This window comes from Rutilus rutilus (assembly GCF_951802725.1).
Source record: "Rutilus rutilus genome assembly, chromosome: 18".
NCBI classification, from domain to species: Eukaryota; Metazoa; Chordata; class Actinopteri; order Cypriniformes; family Leuciscidae; genus Rutilus; species Rutilus rutilus.
Genome location: NC_140231.1, coordinates 17,480,051 through 17,499,433, shown reverse-complemented (window position 1 = coordinate 17,499,433; position 19,383 = coordinate 17,480,051). Strand labels below are relative to the sequence as shown.

At 36.5% G+C, this 19,383-nt stretch overlaps 2 protein-coding genes across 10 annotated transcripts; one reads left to right on the top strand and one right to left on the bottom strand.

Moving 5' to 3' along the window:
- The first annotated feature begins 4,697 nt into the window (after window positions 1-4,697).
- Window positions 4,698-12,371, top strand: kcnk4b (potassium channel, subfamily K, member 4b). The gene is made up of 7 exons (XM_084386652.1): window positions 4,698-4,815; window positions 4,969-5,230; window positions 6,296-6,416; window positions 6,530-6,690; window positions 7,098-7,284; window positions 9,642-9,781; window positions 10,106-12,371. The coding sequence occupies exons 2-7, from the start codon at window positions 5,042-5,044 to the stop codon at window positions 10,748-10,750; spliced, it is 1,443 nt and encodes a 480-aa protein (XP_084242778.1). The 5' UTR covers window positions 4,698-4,815; window positions 4,969-5,041; the 3' UTR covers window positions 10,751-12,371.
- On the bottom strand, window positions 12,367-17,926 carry LOC311276769 (hatching enzyme 1.2-like; the record flags this gene model as incomplete). Of its 9 annotated transcripts, none has more annotated exons than XM_084386655.1 (10): window positions 17,620-17,871; window positions 14,894-15,005; window positions 14,802-14,820; window positions 14,482-14,544; window positions 14,004-14,144; window positions 13,794-13,911; window positions 13,087-13,265; window positions 12,890-12,971; window positions 12,667-12,794; window positions 12,367-12,540 (listed from the first exon to the last, which is right to left on the bottom strand). In XM_084386655.1, exons 2-10 carry the CDS (start codon window positions 14,960-14,962, stop codon window positions 12,533-12,535), a joined length of 807 nt encoding a protein of 268 aa, XP_084242781.1. In that variant the 5' UTR covers window positions 14,963-15,005; window positions 17,620-17,871. The 9 variants fall into 9 exon arrangements, with proteins under 9 accessions (XP_084242781.1, XP_084242780.1, XP_084242787.1 ...); XM_084386654.1 differs by lacking the exon at window positions 17,620-17,871 and adding an exon at window positions 16,189-16,275 and having other exon boundaries at window positions 14,894-15,043; XM_084386661.1 differs by lacking the exon at window positions 14,894-15,005 and having other exon boundaries at window positions 14,747-14,820; window positions 17,620-17,926.
- Between the last annotated feature and the right edge of the window lie 1,457 nt (window positions 17,927-19,383).

The window sequence follows — 19,383 nt, the reverse complement described above, 5'->3', positions numbered from 1 at the left end:
CTAATGTTCATCTAAAACCTCATCGTAAGGTGTTTCCAAATAATCATCCAGAAGGATCATCTGTTTAAATGTTTAGTAATTTTTGGTTTTGTTTTTGAGTTTATGCACACATGTCCCCATAATGACATTTGTGGAGTGGAAAGTAAACCTTCCTTCTGAACGGAACCCATCCATTAAACTGAAATAAACTGGGCCAGGAAACGAATGATTTGAAGGGAAAGACCAATTAGCTGATCAAGCTCAGAATCTCTGCATCAACCCCACCCTTTCCCTTTTTCTTTCTTTCTTTCTTTCCTCTCTCTCTTTCTCCATCCTTTACTGTGGTATAGCCCTTCCCTGCTCTGCTGATCCCACCCTCTCACACATACACACACAAACACCCTCACAAACATGCTGACATTCTCGCGTACACTCACTCACTCTCTCAGCTCATTGAGTACCTTTTCATTCTTGGACACTTAGCAACAGTCTCTCTCCACCACACACACATACACTTACACACCCTGTGGAAGGAATCCTGCAGTTTGCGACTGCGGTTCTCTGGACATGCCGGACCGTCTGCTCTGAGGTGGGAGATGGGCTTGAGAGCTTGTGTGTAAGAATCTGTTCTTGATTCCTTCTGTAATATTAGTGCTAATGTGAGCAAATGTTGCTGCCACAGTCCTGCATGGAAGTTCATTCCCTCTTGGTGGGTTATGATGGTCTGTTTGGGAGATTTATTTACTAATGCAATGTTTTGCATACATTTCTTAAGGGTACATTTTGAATTATTGTGCATGAAAATTGAACTGTTAAGTTATAAGTTTAGTGTACTGAGTCAAACCAAATGGACTGTCTAATTATAAAGATGTAAAATGACATATTCATGATAAAATCATCATGTTATCACGAAAATGATTTCAAAATTATGCATGCTTCTACCAACAACTAAAATATAGCAGTAATTGGAAGTTGTGAATTTACACAATACTGTAAGTGCACTGGAAATTTACATTCAGTCTGTAGAATCGACTTGCATGGGTGGTGATTAGATATATATTCTGGGGAGATTGCCTTTGGCTTGATTAATTAGTAGATCTAATTGGCAGAATGTCTGTATATTTGCTGGTTCGCCAGAGCAGTTTTTATTGTGAGCTTGCAGCTACGCAGTCAGCAGATCCTCCAGCGCTCCATATCAAACTCTAAACCCAATAACTGCCACAGACATTTCGGCCTCCTGACATTTGAAGCTTCTCAGATCTCACACACGCACACATACACATTTGCACGCACATGAGGAGTTAGCCGTACACTCATAAACACAAATACTGTCCTCAATATAACCCACAGCGGATACCATTACAAATATCTCTTGATACTATAAAATAAAAAATATTAGAACTTGGTCGCACAACAAGTGATATAAATATGGGAGACCATATTTTTGCATTAGCTGTTAGATATAGTGAACAATAAAATTACTTTCAGAGAGTCAACTAAATAGTGAAGGTAGATTTTAATTAACTGAAAGCTTGAACTGTATTTTTCGTTATATTTAGATAGGGGAAGGTTGTCACAAGTGTTTTTACATTTTATAAACGTATACATTTGATTAATTATTAAAACATATATAGATTGTAAAAAATTATTGTTGGTTTAATAATAGTTGGTATTGTTGGTTTAGTAAGTAACTTGGTTGCCTTAAAATTTTTAGTTCATTGAAATTAAAAATTTGTAATATAAACTCAAAACTGACAGCCCTTATATATATATATAATATCACATATATATATATATATATACTGTATATATATATATGATATATGATATAATATCATATATATACACACATATATATATATACAGTGCAATGCATAAGTGAATACACCCATGCTAAAGTTGACTAAAAAGAGGAATAAAAAATCACATTTTGGAAATTGAACTTAATGCCTTAATTTAAAAAATTAGGAAAAATCCAACCTTTAAGGACACCAATTTTCTTTGTGAATGAATAATGTATCGTAAATAAATAAATGTTCTTCCTTAAAATACATGGTGCATAAGTGAGTACACCCCTATGTTAAATTCCCATAGAGGCAGGCAGATTTTTATTTTTAAGTATTTTTTTTATTTTTTTTTAGGATACTATGCATCCTGATAAAGTTCCCTTGGCCTTTGGAATTAAAATAGCCCCACATCATCACATAGCCTTCACCATACCTAGAGATTGGCATGGGGTACTTTCCATAAGATCATCTCTCAATGCAAATCAAACCAGCTATTAGGCTAACTGAAATAAAACCATGCCAATCTCTAGGTATGGTGAAGGCTATGTGATGATGTGGGGCTATTTTAATTCCAAAGGCCAAGGGAACTTTATCAGGATGCATAGTATCCTAAAAAAAAATTAAAAAAAATACTTAAAAATAAAAATCTGCCTGCCTCTATGGGAATTTAACATAGGGGTGTACTCACTTATGCACCATGTATTTTAAGGAAGAACATTTATTTATTTACGATACATTATTCATTCACAAAGAAAATTGGTGTCCTTAAAGGTTGGATTTTTCCTAATTTTTTAAATTAAGGCATTAAGTTCAATTTCCAAAATATGATTTTTTTATTCCTCTTTTTAGTCAACTTTAGCATGGGTGTATTCACTTATGCATAGCACTGTATATATATACATATATATATATATATTTATATATATATATATATATATATATATATATATATATATATATGAATTCTTATTCATGATACTTTTCCTTCACATAATCATTTATCCACAACTTACACGGTCTTAACAGACTCTAAAGTGCGTCTTACCCTCACTTTCTGTAATTTTATTCAGCATAGTTGAGCTCATATTCTGTATTGACAAGAATCATCTTTAGAATCGTTCTGAGAGTGAATCGTTCTCCTTGTGTCCCAAATTCACCTCTCTGTCCTGTTAACAGGTTTGGTTTGCCTAACAGCTGGTTAATGGACTGATGTTGTTCATTTAAGTAACACAGAAGAGAGAAGTGTTTTGTTTTGTGAGTTTTGTTGACTGTGAAGGCGCAACCTCTGTGACATGACGGGAGCCACCTGGCCCTCAGTGTGATTCCTGTCAATATAACCGTCCACCAAAATCCAAAAATACATTTGTGTAAAGTTAGGCAAGCATTCAGAGCAGCTTCACAGTGGGCACCAGGGCTTTGTGTTTTATGTGTTGATGGCGTGCCATCAATGTCATTTCCTTTAAATCAGCAAAAGGACCTAAAAATAGACTTCTACAATTCATGTATGGTTTATAATATATATTAATATATATATATATATATATATATATATATATATACAGTGCAATGCATAAGTGAATACACCCATGCTAAAGTTGACTAAAAAGAGGAATAAAAAATCATATTTTGGAAATTGAACTTAATGCCTTAATTTAAAAAATTAGGAAAAATCCAACCTTTAAGGACACCAATTTTCTTTGTGAATGAATAATGTATCGTAAATAAATAAATGTTCTTCCTTAAAATACATGGTGCATAAGTGAGTACACCCCTATGTTAAATTCCCATAGAGGCAGGCAGATTTTTATTTTTAAGTATAAAAAAAAAAAAAAAATTAGGATACTATGCATCCTGATAAAGTTCCCTTGGCCTTTGGAATTAAAATAGCCCCACATCATCACATAGCCTTCACCATACCTAGAGATTGGCATGGGGTACTTTCCATAAGATCATCTCTCAATGCAAATCAAACTAGCTTTTAGGCTAACTGAAATAAAACCATGCCAATCTCTAGGTATGGTGAATGCTATGTGATGATGTGGGGCTATTTTAATTCCAAAGGCCAAGGGAACTTTATCAGGATGCATAGTATCCTAAAAAAAATTTTTTTTAAATACTTACAAATAAAAATCTGCCTGCCTCTATGGGAATTTAACATAGGGGTGTACTCACTTATGCACCATGTATTTTAAGGAAGAACATTTATTTATTTACGATGCATTATTCATTCACAAAGAAAATTGGTGTCCTTAAAGGTTGGATTTTTCCTAATTTTTTTAATTAAGGCATTAAGTTCAATTTCCAAAATATGATTTTTTATTCCTCTTTTTAGTCAACTTTAGCATGGGTGTATTCACTTATGCATAGCACTGTATATATATATATATATATATATATATTATAAACCATACATGAATTGAACATTTATAATATATATATAATAAACATAAACAATATCTACACTACCATTCAAAAGTTTGGGGTCAGTAAGCTTAAAAAAAAAAAAAAAAATGAATCCATTCATTCAGAAAGGATCCATTCAATTGATCAAAAGTGACAGTAAAGACATTTATAATGTTACAAAATATTTCTGTTTCAAATAAATGCTGTTCTTTTGACTTTCTTTCAAAGAATCCTGAGCAAAATGTATCAGAGTTTCCACAAAAATTCCCCGGCACAGCTTTTTCAACATTGATGATAATAATACATATTTATTTAGCACTACATCAGCATATTAGAATGATTTCTGAAGGATCATGTGACACTGAAGGCTGGAGTAATGATGCTGAAAAATTCAGCTTTGCCATCATAGAAAACTATAGAACTATAGAATTTTTTTTCAATTTTAAATTATAATAATATTTCACAATATAACTGTTTTTACTGTATTTATTAAACAAATAATTGCAGTCTTTTTGCCCTCAGTGTCCCCTCAATCAGATCACAAGGTCGAGGGGTTTCCGTGTGGGTACATATCCAGAGACTCTATACTTAGCAACTGCCACAGACGGAGCTGGACAAGCCGGAAAAGAGAGAAGGAAAAGGACAGGTTTGTGGTTGAATGTTTTGACCAACACCCATATTGCAGCTTTAATGGGTTAGACCAAAAACCTCTGTACAGTTGTTTTGTTGTCATGTTTAAGCTTTCACTGTGAAATGATTGCAGCTTTCTTTAATGTGTTCGGCTGGTTTTGCACTGCAGTCTCGTCCCCAGGAGGACAAGCGCCAGAAGTGGAAAGGACAAGAAACGAACAGACTCTCGCAGACGTTCAGCTATGAATTCCACCACACTTTTATTTGTCCTCACTGGGGTGCTCCTGTACTTAGTGATGGGGGCTTTGGTGTTCAATGCCCTGGAGGCCCCGAATGAGGAAAGCCACCACATCCAGCTGCAAACCACCCGTCAAGAGTTCCTGGGCAACTACACATGTGTAGATCCTGACCGTCTAGAGCACCTGATAGGGGTAAGTATTGTTGCAACTGACTTTTATTTTTTAATCGATTAATCTGGTAAATTATTGCTTCAATTAATCCGATTTTTCATTTTGTATATACTGAAAAACCTATCAATGTTTCCTATCCTATCCTCCAAACAATGTTCAAATTGAGGTCTATGAAAACAAATACAGGTAACACTTTAGCTTAAGGTCCAATTCTCACTAACTAGTTGATTATTAGCATGCATATTACTAGCATATTGGCTGTTTATTAGTGCTTATAAAGCACATATTAATGCCTTATTCTGCATGATCATATTCTACATCCTTTAATCCTACCCAATACATAAACTTAACAACTACCTTACTAACTATTAATAAGCAATCAGGAGTTTATTGAGGCAAAAGTCGTGGTTAATAGTTTGTTAATAGTGAGAATTGGACTCTAATCTAAAGTGTGACTGAAATACTGATGAATGCTGTACATTATATGCACAAAAAAGCTTAAAAATATAAACATTACATTATAAAAATATAAACAACTGGCAATATTGTCAATTTAAATCCATTTGATTTTGATATTTTTTTATTGCAACGTTATTAGTCAACATCATTTCACTTTGCCTGAGATTGTCAGGACAAGCGTAATAGCCAAAGCTTGCATGAATTTACATATAAATATATTATGTGTAGATTAAGCACTCAAGTATAAAACACACAAACCTGACAGGGCAACTGACATGCAAAGAGCCTCTTTGAAGAGTTTCATAGTTTCATTTCAACTTGCTTTTGACAACTTGGGCTCGTGCATGTTTCCCAGAGCAGAAGTTTCCACAGAAATACGTTTCATTACTGTAAAATGACATCACTGGCAGGGTTCTCCGTGCACAACACACAGACCCGTTTATTTGATAATGAAATTGTTGGTTATTTTCATTATATTATTATCGAACAGCCCTAGAAGTAAATATTAACTTTAAGAAAATTGTTATATGCAACACTGGCTTGTATCATGTACCATTAAGTTAAAACAATAGGACATTATCCAATTTTAATGTCTAATCTCTGTTTTCCTTCATTGTTTCTATATAGACGGTGGCAATGGCTATCAGTGTTGGAATCGACCCCAACAATTCAACCAATGCCACATTCAGCACCAGTTGGGATCTGGCCAGCGCTTTCTTCTTCTGTGGCACCATTATCACCACCATCGGTATGGGATTGCCACATCACTGGCTGGACTCTACATTCTGGGGATCATTGGCACTGTGAAATGTTTAAATATATCTGCCATCAGATCACAGCAAGTGTTTGTCTGTGGTCCAGGTTATGGGAACATCTCTCCAAAGACAACGTGGGGTCAGTTCTTCTGTATCTGGTATACACTGGTGGGCATTCCCTTGTTTGGATTTCTGTTGGGTGCCGCTGGAGACCATCTGGGGACATCACTGAGGAACGCCATTGCTAAAGTTGAAGCTCTTTTATGGGTAAATGATGATTAATACAAACATAACCTCACAGGACAACTGTTAACATTTAAAGAGAAAGAGTTCACTGAATGACCTGGGAGACATAGCATGGAGACAAATAATTGATTTAGTTTAAAAGCATCTAGAAATTGGATGTCTATTTTTCAGCCAATATGACAAACATGTATGGAAGTCCATTTCCACTTCAGAGTAAAAAATAAAACAGGTAATTCTGAGATAAAGTTAAAGTTTCTTATAAAATAAAATCAGATATAAAGTCTTTTTTCCCCCAAATTATTATTATTTAAGAAATTATCTTTATATATATATAGGCTTCCATACACATTCCTGGGTCTTTGTCGCAATTGTTCATTTCAAGCTTATTATGAATTTTTTCTTCAGTCTTCCTTATCTTCTCCATTCAGAAGTGGAAGGTGAGCCCAACCATTGTGCGCGTCATCACCGCTGTGCTCTCCATCCTGCTGGGCTGCGTTCTCTTCGTCTTTGTGCCAATTTTAGTCTTCCAGAAGGTTGAAAATTGGACTCTGCTAGAATCAGCCTACTTTGTGGTCATCACCCTCACAACTGTGGGCTTTGGAGACTATGTTGCAGGTACCACTGGATGAAATCCTGTTTCCTCACTTGTTTCCCATGTAATGTTTCCTCACTTGATGCTTAGCAACAGTTTAAGAAGTAGTTTGCATTTCATTTTGAGATTTACACCTGTAAGCATCTGTCTTGTCTCTTGAATTCTTGCTCAAGATGTTAACCCTCAGTGAAAACCTAATTTTTCCATGAAACGCGATATTAAAACACAAACCACTGCAATCATCCTGTGATGGGCGTTTAATGGGTTGATCTTTTATATTAAAGGCACAATATGTAACTTTTTTGCTTTAAAAATAGCAAAAATCACTATATCTATGTTATATATTTTTTTTAGTTGTGTACTTACATTATCCCGACTGTTTCCAACAAATTTCAAACCAGGAGAAATTTGTAATTTAATTCGAAGACACGTCCCGTTTCTTTATTTCCGTTTTGTCTAGGGTTGGGCAACGATTAATCGTGATTAATCGCATCCGAAATAAAAGTTTGTGTTTACATAATAGATGTGTGTGTACTGCGTATAATTATTTTGTATATATAAATACACACATATGTATGTGTATATTTAAGAAAAATTTGCATGTATATACTGTAGATATATTTATACATAATTTATATTATATATGAATATTTTATATATAAATACCAAAATGTTCTTAAATATACACATACATACAGTATGTGTGTATTTATATAGACTAAATAATTATACACAGTACACACACATATATTATGTAAACACAAACTTTTATTATGGATGCGATTAATCACGATTAATCGTTGCCCAACCCTAGTTTTGTCGCCGTCAATGGCGTCATACCCGCGTTGTCCCTGGTTTCCGCTCGTACTGCCATAGCAACAAGAGCCCTCTGATAGTAACCAAAGCGACAGACGCAGACAACTGTGTAGTTCGCAATGTCTATTTGCACGCTGTTGTTGTTTCGTTCAAACATTATGGACCATGGCAAGCAGACTTTGTATAAAAAAAGGAGAACTAAAACGAGAATCAATATCAGCGCGGTGTTTTCGAGATGCCTAGAGCTCCACGTCCGAGACTTCGACCACTCCTACATGTACTTTATTAAACAGGTGAGGACATTTACATAAAACTAATCAATGTTATATAGTTCAACAATGATAAAATGTTAGAATATGATCTGTATGTTATTCTAATGTTGATCTAGCTTACTGCTAGTCTCATACAGACAAACTAACACATTTCAACACATTCAAATGCAGTTTAGTTAGTGTGCTAGTGTAATGTTAGACCAAGTGAAACAGCGCTGCGTTACCTCTCAAGTTTAATTTGTCTAATAAACTGACCTGTGAGTAGTAATTCTGCACTTGCGTGTAGTTCGGTAGAATAAAATGTCCATATTCCTTTTATATCCGCGGGACTCGCGTCGTGTGTGGAGCTGATAGCTGTCTCTTAGCAATCCCGACCTGCTTCATATCACAGTCATGATAAAAACATTGATGTATTCAGTCATCCATAAACATTATTAGATCGGTCGGCTTGACGTTGACGACAAGATCCATAATTCTTAGCAAATGTTGCGTCATCAAACTACGCCTTTGTTATTGTAAAGAGGCTAGCGACCCCTAGCAGCGGAAAATTCCATACTGTACGTTTAATGGTTCAAATAACAGGCCAGTTTAGTTTGGTTTTCAAATGGCTGAACTGAAACTACAAAGTGACTTGCAATGCTAAACATCTTACCTATATTTAACAAGAAACAAAAGGATATTTCATCCAAAATGAAAATTCTGTTATCATTTACTCAACCTTATGGCATTCCAAACCTGCATGACTTTCTTATGCAGAACACAAAATAAGATATTTCAAAGAATATTTCAGCTTGACTTTAGTATGAAAGTCAGTATGACCCAAAACATTCAAGATCCAAAAAAGGACACAAAGGTAGCGTTAAATTAATCCATACAATTTGACTGGTACATTCCGCTCGAAGCCATATGATAATTGATGAACAGATCACAATAACCTTTTATTCAATCTCAAATAAAAATCTCAAATATGGCGACACAAACCTCAAACTTCACCTACTGTCAAAACTTAATGGTTCTTGTTCATCACTTGACCACACACTTTACTTTTATGTCAATCTTGGAGCTTGAAAGTTTTGGGTCCCATTGATTTTCATAATATGGATAAAAACAGTTGAAATCCTCCTCAAAATATTTTCTTTTGTGTTCCACAGAAGAACCAAAGTCAAACAGGTTTGGAACTGCATGAAGGTGATGACATGATTATAGAAATGACATTTTTGGGGCGAACAATCCCTTTAATTTGAATAAATGACTTGCTCTTTATGTATTTTTTTACATTTTTTGTCCATCAGGTGATGGTGAAGCAGGTGAACATCATTGGTACAAGCCTCTGGTGTGGTTCTGGGTTTTGTTTGGTTTGGCCTACTTTGTGTCCATTCTTTCCATGATCGGGAACTGGATTCTGGTTCTTACCAAAAAAACCCGAGCTGAGGTAAGCCTATGATTAAATCATGATGTCAAATAAAAAATTTACAACCAAATGTCTTGTGCAGTTTAAAGTAGTGTCTGGTCAGACTCCCTGGTCAAACTCAGCACTGCAACTCAAATGGGGTTATTAATTTCTCTCTCAATTCCCATCCCTTCTATCTTCACGATAACCTCCATTCCATTTTCCCTCACACCCGTAATTCATCTCCACAACTCCTATTAACCTAAAATCTGTATCAAATTTCAATCACTCTGCTCCTGGTGACATACAAATCTCTCCATAACTCTCAAGCCTTTCCATTTCTCCTGCCCTACTTTCTGCTCTAAGATGGAGGAGTTGAGAGCACACGCCTCAGACTGGACTCAGAACATCCAGAACATGTCTGTGGATTTCCGTGTGCCCGGAAAACTCGAAGATCCTTTCAAGCGCAGCAGGCGAAAGCGGCGTCACAGGCGCCACAGACGCAGCGGCAGTCAGGGTGAAGCCGGAGAGGACGGGAGAGAGGAGAACAAATCTGAATCTGGCTCCTACTCTGGTTCATCGGATGAGTCGGAAGGCAGCTCCGAGTCACAGTCGGAGGTGACCCAGACAGAACGGGTCCCAGTGGGAGAGGGCGGCGGCGGTGGCAGTGGCAGCGGCGGGGACGGAAAAGATTTAGAGAAAGAGGAAAAGCTCCATGCCATACCCAAAGATCCCGTCCTCTCTCAACCATTGGATTACTTTGGGGAAAATCTTGCGTACATTGACGAGTCCTCAGATGCAGTGAGTGGGAAGATCCACCTGGACCCCCTGCTGGATGTACCAGAAACGAACCCAGCTTCAAAAGACAGGCCCAAAAGGAGACGTCAAAGGAGACACTTGAGAAGGGATCAACAGAAACCCAAGACCCCTCAAACCAGTCCAAATGAACCAGAGAATAAAGCGCCAAATGGAGACATTGACCAGAAAGACCCTCCCACACCAAAGCTGTGAGTTTCCAGGTATTTATGGGGTTTGCAGTTCCTCAAAAAAGCCTCAGTCCTCCTCTTTGGAATAAAGTTTTGCAACTGCTAGCTTTAGGATATGCTGTGTTCCACTGTGAAGGCATCTGGCATTATTCTCAGATTTTACTGGGACAAAAAAAGAAACTGTCCACGTGCCTAAAATGAGAAGAGGGGAAGAAGAATCCGGTCTTGTCAAGTCTTAGCATGAGTAACAGCTTTTAGGTTACACTATATTTTAAGGTGTCATTGTTACAGTGTAATTATATATTTAAGTACTGAGTAATATTAAGCAACACATTACTATAGGGTTAGGGTAGGATTAGGGGTTGGTTGAGGGTTAATTGCATGTAATTATGCATAATTTACTGTTATTACTACGGTAAGTACATTTAACATATGTAACAAGGACACTGTAAAATAAAGTGATACCAGCTTTTATTGGGTAACCTGATAGAGGCCTGATAAGCATTAGTCATTCTGTGCAGGAAGGCCATCGTGATCAGACTCTTAGTGCCATCTACTGGACATGACTGACTCGTTTGTTTATGGATGCGCTGACTGTCAATGAATGTTTTATTCTGTGTGCCTTTCGCTCCTTTCCTAACGTCATAATAATAAAGGAATGACATCTTGATACTAATGTTACTAATCCAACTCAGTTGAGGCTTACAGCTCGAGTTCATCAAATTGTAATCTTGTTCAATCACTGGTAAATAACATTAAGCTACAGTAGCCTGTTTCTGTCTCAAGTAAAAAAAATTACACACGGCACTTTATATCTCACAATGTGACTTTCTCATAATTGTCTTTTATTCTTACAGTCGCTAGTTTTTCTACTTTGTAATTGTGGCTTTATTTCTCATAATTGTGACTTCATTTCTTAAATACATCTTGTCATATATCTTGTAATTATGACTAACTCCCACAATTGCTACTTTTCCTTGTAACTGCAGCTTTATTTCTCAGAACTGCGACTTTATGTCTTACAATTGACACTTTATATCTTACACAATGTGACTTTTTTATCATTTTATTTCCCTTAATTGCAATTTCATACCTCACATTTTTCATATATCTCGTAATTGACTAAATCCCACAGTTGCTACTTTGTCTTAATTGCAACTTTATTTCTCATAATTGCGACTTTGTCTCACAGCTACAAGTTTATTTATCATAATTGCAACTTTATTGCCAATTGCCAATCTTAATATCTCACAATGTGACAATTTATCATAACTTTTTTCTCATAATTGTTACTTTTAGCCTCACAGTTGATACTTTGTCTTGTAATTGCGACTTTAATTTTCATAATTGCGACTTTGAATGTCACACAATTGTCCCTTTATTTTGCCATATATCTCATACTTGTGACTTTAAATCTCACATTTGCTACTTTCTCTTGTAATTGCACATTTATTTCTCATAACGCAACCTTACATCTCACATTTGGAAGTTAACTTCTTTTAATTGTGGCTTTTTTACTCTGAGGCAGAAACAGGCTTTCATAGAGACTACTCATGAGTGTGGTGTGTGTGCGAATTTTGCCTTAACTAATCTCGAGGAGTTCAACCCTGCTAGGAACTAACACGAAACCACATCAGGAGTCATTCGTAACAAGGTTTATTGCAATTCAACACTGCAGTCAGTCCATTACATTTATGTGGTCAAGTTACAGACAAAGGAGGAAGGAAAAGATGTACTTCGCTTACACTGTGCCGTAATCCTTTGATTTAGTCACTGTCAGTATTTCACTGGGGTTTGAGTCTTTACTTTAAAGACCTGCAGGTGAAAAACAAAACAAAAAAACATTTGACCCTTATTCCATCTGCATCATAGTAACTTTGTGCAGTCATTACAGTCTAAAATACTAAATGAGACCACTGTACATGCGTGTAATGTACTCACCACACTCATAGAGCTTGTTGATCTTCTGAATGTCAATGTTAGATATTTCCAGCCTCTGTCCGATCTGCACTGAAGGGTTAGGAATAGGACTGATGGTTTCCTTCCCATACTGTATGGCGAAGGCTGTCCTGCAAATGGAGGGTGAGAGTGAATTCCCATGAGAATGTACTTTATATATCTGTCCTGAAGCATGATTTCAAAAGTAATATGGGTGAAGTTTTACCTTCCATAATGCATGATTGAGTTGTAGTCATAAGGGGTATTCAGATTATTTGTGTCCTTCTTCTCAAAGTTGTATGCAGATGCTGTGCAAAGGGCAAACGAGTGTTCATTGTTACTGAGGTTTTCATTACACAAAAATAAAGATTGTTTTTACTCAACAGTATTTGAGATTTACTCAATCCGCACACATCTTCTAACCTTGTGGAATATTCTCCCAGTTGATCCGGACGTACTGGTCCCTGTCGCTCCTGGTGTGCTCGTGGTGGAACCCCAGAGAATGGATGAGCTCGTGCTCAATGAGCCCGTGAGAGACACAGCCGTCCACAGACAGAGACACCTGCTGTTTCCCTCCAGATCTCCCTACAGTAGACCAACAGCTGTAAACAAAGGAATATATTTACACTAAAATTGTCACAGCATAACAATACACGTCTGGTTAAACTCTTTAAAAGTACACTACAGTTCGAAAGTTTGGGGTCTTTGTAATGTTTTTGAAAGAAGTCTCTGCTCACCAAGGCTTCTATTATTTGATCAAACATACAGTACAATTGTGAAATATCATCACAAATTAAAATAATTTCCCAATATATTAAAAAGTTAATATTTATTTCTTGTGATGGCAAAGCTGAAATACAATGATCCTTCAGAAATCATTCTGTTATGCTAATTTGCTGCTCAAGAAACATTTCTTAGTATTATCAATGTTGAAAACAGTTGTGCTGCTTATTTTTGGTGGAAACCATGAGATTTTTCACAAGTTCACAAGAACAGCATTTTGAAATAGAATTTTTTTATGACATTAGAAATGTCTTTACTATCACTTTTGAGCAATTCATTCTTGCTTAATAAAACTGACCCCAAACTTTTATAAAGTATATTCATTATTTAGGCGTGGTCAAGCTCACCCTAGTAGGTTCTCAATGCTGAGGTAGTCCACTTGATTGGTTCGTGGCACAAAACGGATGCAGGTTTTTGCAGCGATGCTCTTCATTGCGTTTTCAATCAGTGCCTTCTCATCGTTATCTATCATAATCGCCAGAAATTGTGTAAATATGTATATACTTCACTGGATTTTGATGCCGATCAACATACAAGGATTTTTTCTAATCACTCACAGTAGTCTTTAGCAATGGTGTATGGCACTTCAACCATTTTAGATGGGGATTTTGGCCATTTGCAGTAGTCATTCAAGCATTTCATGGCATTCCTTGTTTTGGGTAAGGCTATATCTCCCTCCAGAAGCATGTCACTGATCTCTGAATCAAAACAAAACAATAAGAGTCAGATCATTTCACTCATTTAACTAAGGAACTCTCAAAGAGAAAATGATGTAATGATGTAATGTAATGATTTATTATATTTTAAAAGACATACATGTATTTTAACTGTAAAAATGACATGAAAATATGTAGCTTATAGTTAACATTTTAATTAATATTAACATATAGTCAAAATGATAAAGTTCTTTTAAATGAATCATTATATAATGATTCATTGATTCAACCAGGAAAATGATTCAATTATGCAAAGCCAGGTCAGTGTTGATTCAGTTCTGACATATATTGTCATAATAAAGTAGTAAATAACAATCACCTTTGTTTGCCTCCAGAATCATTGAGGAAATATCCATATCGTTGTGCTTCTCAGACTGGAAATCTGAACAAAGAATGACAAAATTAAACCATACTTTTGAATATTTTTGTAAATTATTGATCTAAATCAGTGGTCCTTGGTATTTGGGATCTCTTATGATATGTTGTATTTGTCATTAGTTAACACTACTCAGATTCAGATCATCAGCTCATTAACAGAGTCACATAAATCTCTCTTATCTGAATGTGTCTGATAAGAGACATACAAAATGTTCAATTCTGTGGGTCACAAGAACGCAAGAGGGTCGAATAGAAAGTCACCTTGACCAGTGGGCAGCATCTGTGGAAAGAGAAGATACAGAGTGAGTGAGTAAATTTTGAAGATGCTCAAAACTGAAAGGTGTAGCTCGTACCATAGCAGGAAAAGCTTGAGAGAGATTTAGCAGCACAGCTGAGATGGAGAAAAGCAATATACAGTCCATTTTCCCTCGATGTGTCTCAAAAAGGATTTCTAACAGAGGGGAACTGTGAGGGAGCAGAGCAGGAACTTTTATAGAAGACATCTGGGAGTGTCCAGCATTGGGGTTAAGGTTAAAATCAACGCTCGATGGTGTTTTAAGCCCCCAATGGCTCCTTAGAGGCAGCTAACCCTACCCTCAACCTTAAGCCTACCCATCCCCTCGCTGCCTGGAAGGCGCCGTTGGGAGCTTAAAACACCAAACACCAAAATCAACACAGAACACTTGAAAAGATCTGAAAAGCTTTTAGCATGAGGGTACATCAGCCTCACCCATTACAAATAAGATTATATTTGTTTGTTTCAGATTTAGACTAAAATAGCCACTTTAGGCCTCTGCAATCGTGCATTCTTGGTGACAACAAAGTCTTTCAGACGGTCATATTGCTGTATTAAATTAAAACAGTCTAAATATGAGCTAAAAGTTCATTTATGTACACTATATACATAGTTATTCAAAGCAAATCAGCAGATTAGAATGATTTCTGAAGGATCATGTGACACTGAAGACTGGAGTAATGATGCTGAAAATTCAGCTTTGCCATCACAGGAATAAATTACAATTTTACATTGTAATGATATTTCATAATATTTGGTTTTACTGTATTTTGATAATACAGTATTTTTACTGTAATTTGGACAAATAAATGCAGCCTTGGTGATCATAAGAGAGTTATAAATATTTTATTTACTTTATTGACAAATAATTTATTTACATAGGGAAGACACTCACTTTTCCATATAAATGCTAACAAATCTACACAGAATGTTTCAAACCCCATAAACAGAATATATTCTGCTAAAATCATACAGCCAGATTTACTGAAAAGAATACTAATCTAGCACACTTCCATTTACACCATTTGTTTGTGTTACTGCATAAAAGATTATATTTCAAACGATCATGTAGATAAATTGTTTTCATCAAGTTCAGCTGGAAAAAATAGGCTTATTTTGCTTATGTATTATCATCGCTAACTTTAACAAGGCCTCTGAAATGCAAATACACACCGCTTTTGTGCATGAAACAGGCCTAACATCATATACGGTCAGAACATAAAATTACTCTGCAATTCAAAAACAAAAACTTGCATTATGAATACAGCTGAAACATCTTGAGCAACTGTGAAGGAAACAAATGTAATCCGACTCAGTGGGTGAGGTTGCCATAATCCTGTGCTGAAAGCTTACCTTAAAACCCTGTGAAGTGCTCAAATAAGACTTCACAGCAAATTGCACTCAGATCTTTTCGGTTAATTCGGACAGGATCCCCATTCACTGTAATCACATATGTTTTTAATTGTAATTCTGAATTTATTTATTTTATTTTTAATTCTATGCATTCTTCTTTTGTAGACAGAACTTCACTGAACTGTATCAACCATCAGTCCCTCTCCTGAACCCTCAGAAACAAACAGACAAATGTAGGAAATGTCCAAGTCTGTCATTTAAAGTCGACATAAAACAGAAGTTGGAATAGTCTTTACATCTTTATTGTGATGTATATCTAAGTGAAACTACAACAAAAAAGGAAAAGGAAAAAAATGTAAGGCAGGACTTGATTTTGTCCATTGAGAATTGATTGGATCGCTATTGGTCGATCTCATGATTAGTGACAGGTTGTCCCGCCCTCACGCCAGTAAACACACCATTAGAGAAGAGATGTCGATGCAAGAGGGAGGGAGGATATATTTTGATTAAAGATTACAAGGGCACATGAATTAAAAAAATGATGAGCATGGATAAATCATTTATAATAGATACTGCAATATTCCATTAAAATGGATTTATTTCATGATTTCACTTTAATTTCTATGAATGTGGTGATTAAGGTGATCAGAATACACACAGCTTTCATGTGAAATTTAGTTTTTTCTCTGTTTATTCTGGCATCCTAAATAATTCAATCACCTTACATTGCGCAATGAACATTACAAAATTATTTTGACAACCTAATACCACGCGTTGTCGCTCCTTATTGCGTTATTCTTTGCATTTTTATTTCTCGCTGATTATCTTGGCATCACTGAACACTGTTATCTCTTTTGTTGCTACACTACAGGAGCTTAAACTGGGCCACATGCTCGGATGTCTCAACTTTCGTGCACGGAAACATATGACCTTGTGCGCGAGGACACTCTGTACATAGACGTCACTAGTCGGCAGACTGGCACAATCCACTTATCTGCTGAATAATCACATCACCGCTAGATGGTGCTGCGGTGCGTCTGCCTGCTTACACTGTGATGCAATTACACCATTCGCTTCTTTTGAGGGGTTCATTCATTATAAAGCACTCTAATCTATACAAAATAAATAAATATGAAGAATGCTTTGTGTTGCATTTAAATCGAAATGGGTAAGCAATCAAAAACAGTATATAGCTAGTAGGCCTATAGGCTACTAGAGCATCATACAGTTAGCCAATATTAGGAATGATATCCATACCTTTTATGACATAGGCCTATATAGGCTACCCCTTTTACCATAGACTAAAACTACAAAGGGTCGTTTATTAAATATCTCACCAAAAGTTCCTCTCATGGTTAAAATAACCGGTTGTATGAGTATGTATCAGCTGTTGTCTTTTTGAGGCTCTTATATGTGTGTAGTTGCTCCCACCTGTTTCTGGGGTCATGACCTCTGTCAGCATTCCAGAGCACCGAGGTGTGACCTTTTGTGGTCGAGCAATAAACCAAATTTACACAAAAGCCTCTGTCGGGAAAGATCTCATGACACTCCTTAAAAGTTGTAAACCATCTAAACGGTGACAGGACCGTTCAAATGAGGGCATGTGAGGAATCGTGCGGTAAAGGAGCTCCTCCGTGTGAAGAGCTTCACTCAGACAGGAACAGAATGCGCCAGCGCGCGCGCGCAGCTCGGCTGAAATGCAGCGTAGGCTGCGTCGGGGAATGACCTTCAATTCAAGGTCGCGTGTACGTTCTCAATGACAACAGGAACACTAGCGCTTCCTGTTTGCTTTTTTAATCGTTTTTCATGCAGCACGCCGTTGCTTCCATACAAATAGGCTACACCACACATCACATGCATGTATTTTGTTCTTGTTAGTGTTCTTAATCTATTATACCGTCTCATTTCAATTAATTTTACAAAACGGACAGTTTTTCAGTCGTGCTGTGACTGTGTGAGTGTGAGGTGCATTCCTTAAATAGACCACTGTAGCCTAATCATTTCCTTAACACGAGACTCTTTTCCGTTACAACAGCATTGCGCGGCTTTGAGGCGCGACGCTCTCAGTGATCAGGTTACGCGGATTGTAGTCTCTCCTTCTTTCTCTCCGCAGTCACTGTGAACTCTGCGCTGCTGGCCCACAGCCCATAACTCTAGTAGGAACCAGCTGACTTTATGGGAGGCCTAGAGCAGTGAGTTGGGTCAGTGTCACAAGACCGAGCGGACTGACATTTTCCATGCCATCTAAAGCGTTGTTTGATTTACAGCTCTGCCTTTTGAGTTGAATGGGACAAACGCATTCTGTCGCATTACTACAACTGATATAGCCTAATACAACCTGAGCACTTCTAAGTAGTAAAACAAAAGACTACATGATGACATTTAAATGAACACTGACTCACAAAAACACTTCTTCAACACACACGACACTGAAATTATGCCGTAAAAACATGAACTAAACAACATAAAATATGACATAGGCTAAAGCAGCATGTGTGTACATAACAGATAACAAAATAAGAAACATAAGGTGATAGCCTAAATTATAGCCTAATGTAGCCTACCTATTTATTATTTTACTGTGGGCCTATTTACAGTAAAAATACATGTATTGTCCCATAAATATAATTTTCATCCACATAGGCAATAACTTCCGCTAACCACATGGTTTAGTGTAGAATTCGTTCAATTTATCATTAACTATGATTTTCCATAAATAAATAATACACTGCGCGTGCACGTGAAAGACTATTCAACTGGGTTCTGTTTATAAAGGTTGTATTATTCGGTTGACATTAAATCGCAATTATCCTTGAAAAAGGTGTCACGTGTTTTAAGGTCCCTTCATAAATAATTAAACAGCGAAGCGAAATGGATAAGCATCAGTACAATTAGATCAGCAGCAAAACTTTATAGTTTGGGACGAGATCCAATGTTTTATTCTCAGCTTCGACGAACCCCGTGGGAAGGCCGAATTATTAATAGTCACGAATCATGGCAGTTATTAAATGGCCTCTGTTTGCACCGAGCTTTGTTTCATTTACCCTTCAATCAGTTACCAAAATAGCCCGGGATGTAAGAAATCTGAATAATTGCTTCGGATAATAGATCAAAAGTGTGTAAACTCGTGAGTCAGACATACAGTAGGTCAACCTCTCTTTATTGTTTAAAGCGCTGCTGCTGACGTTCGTGACG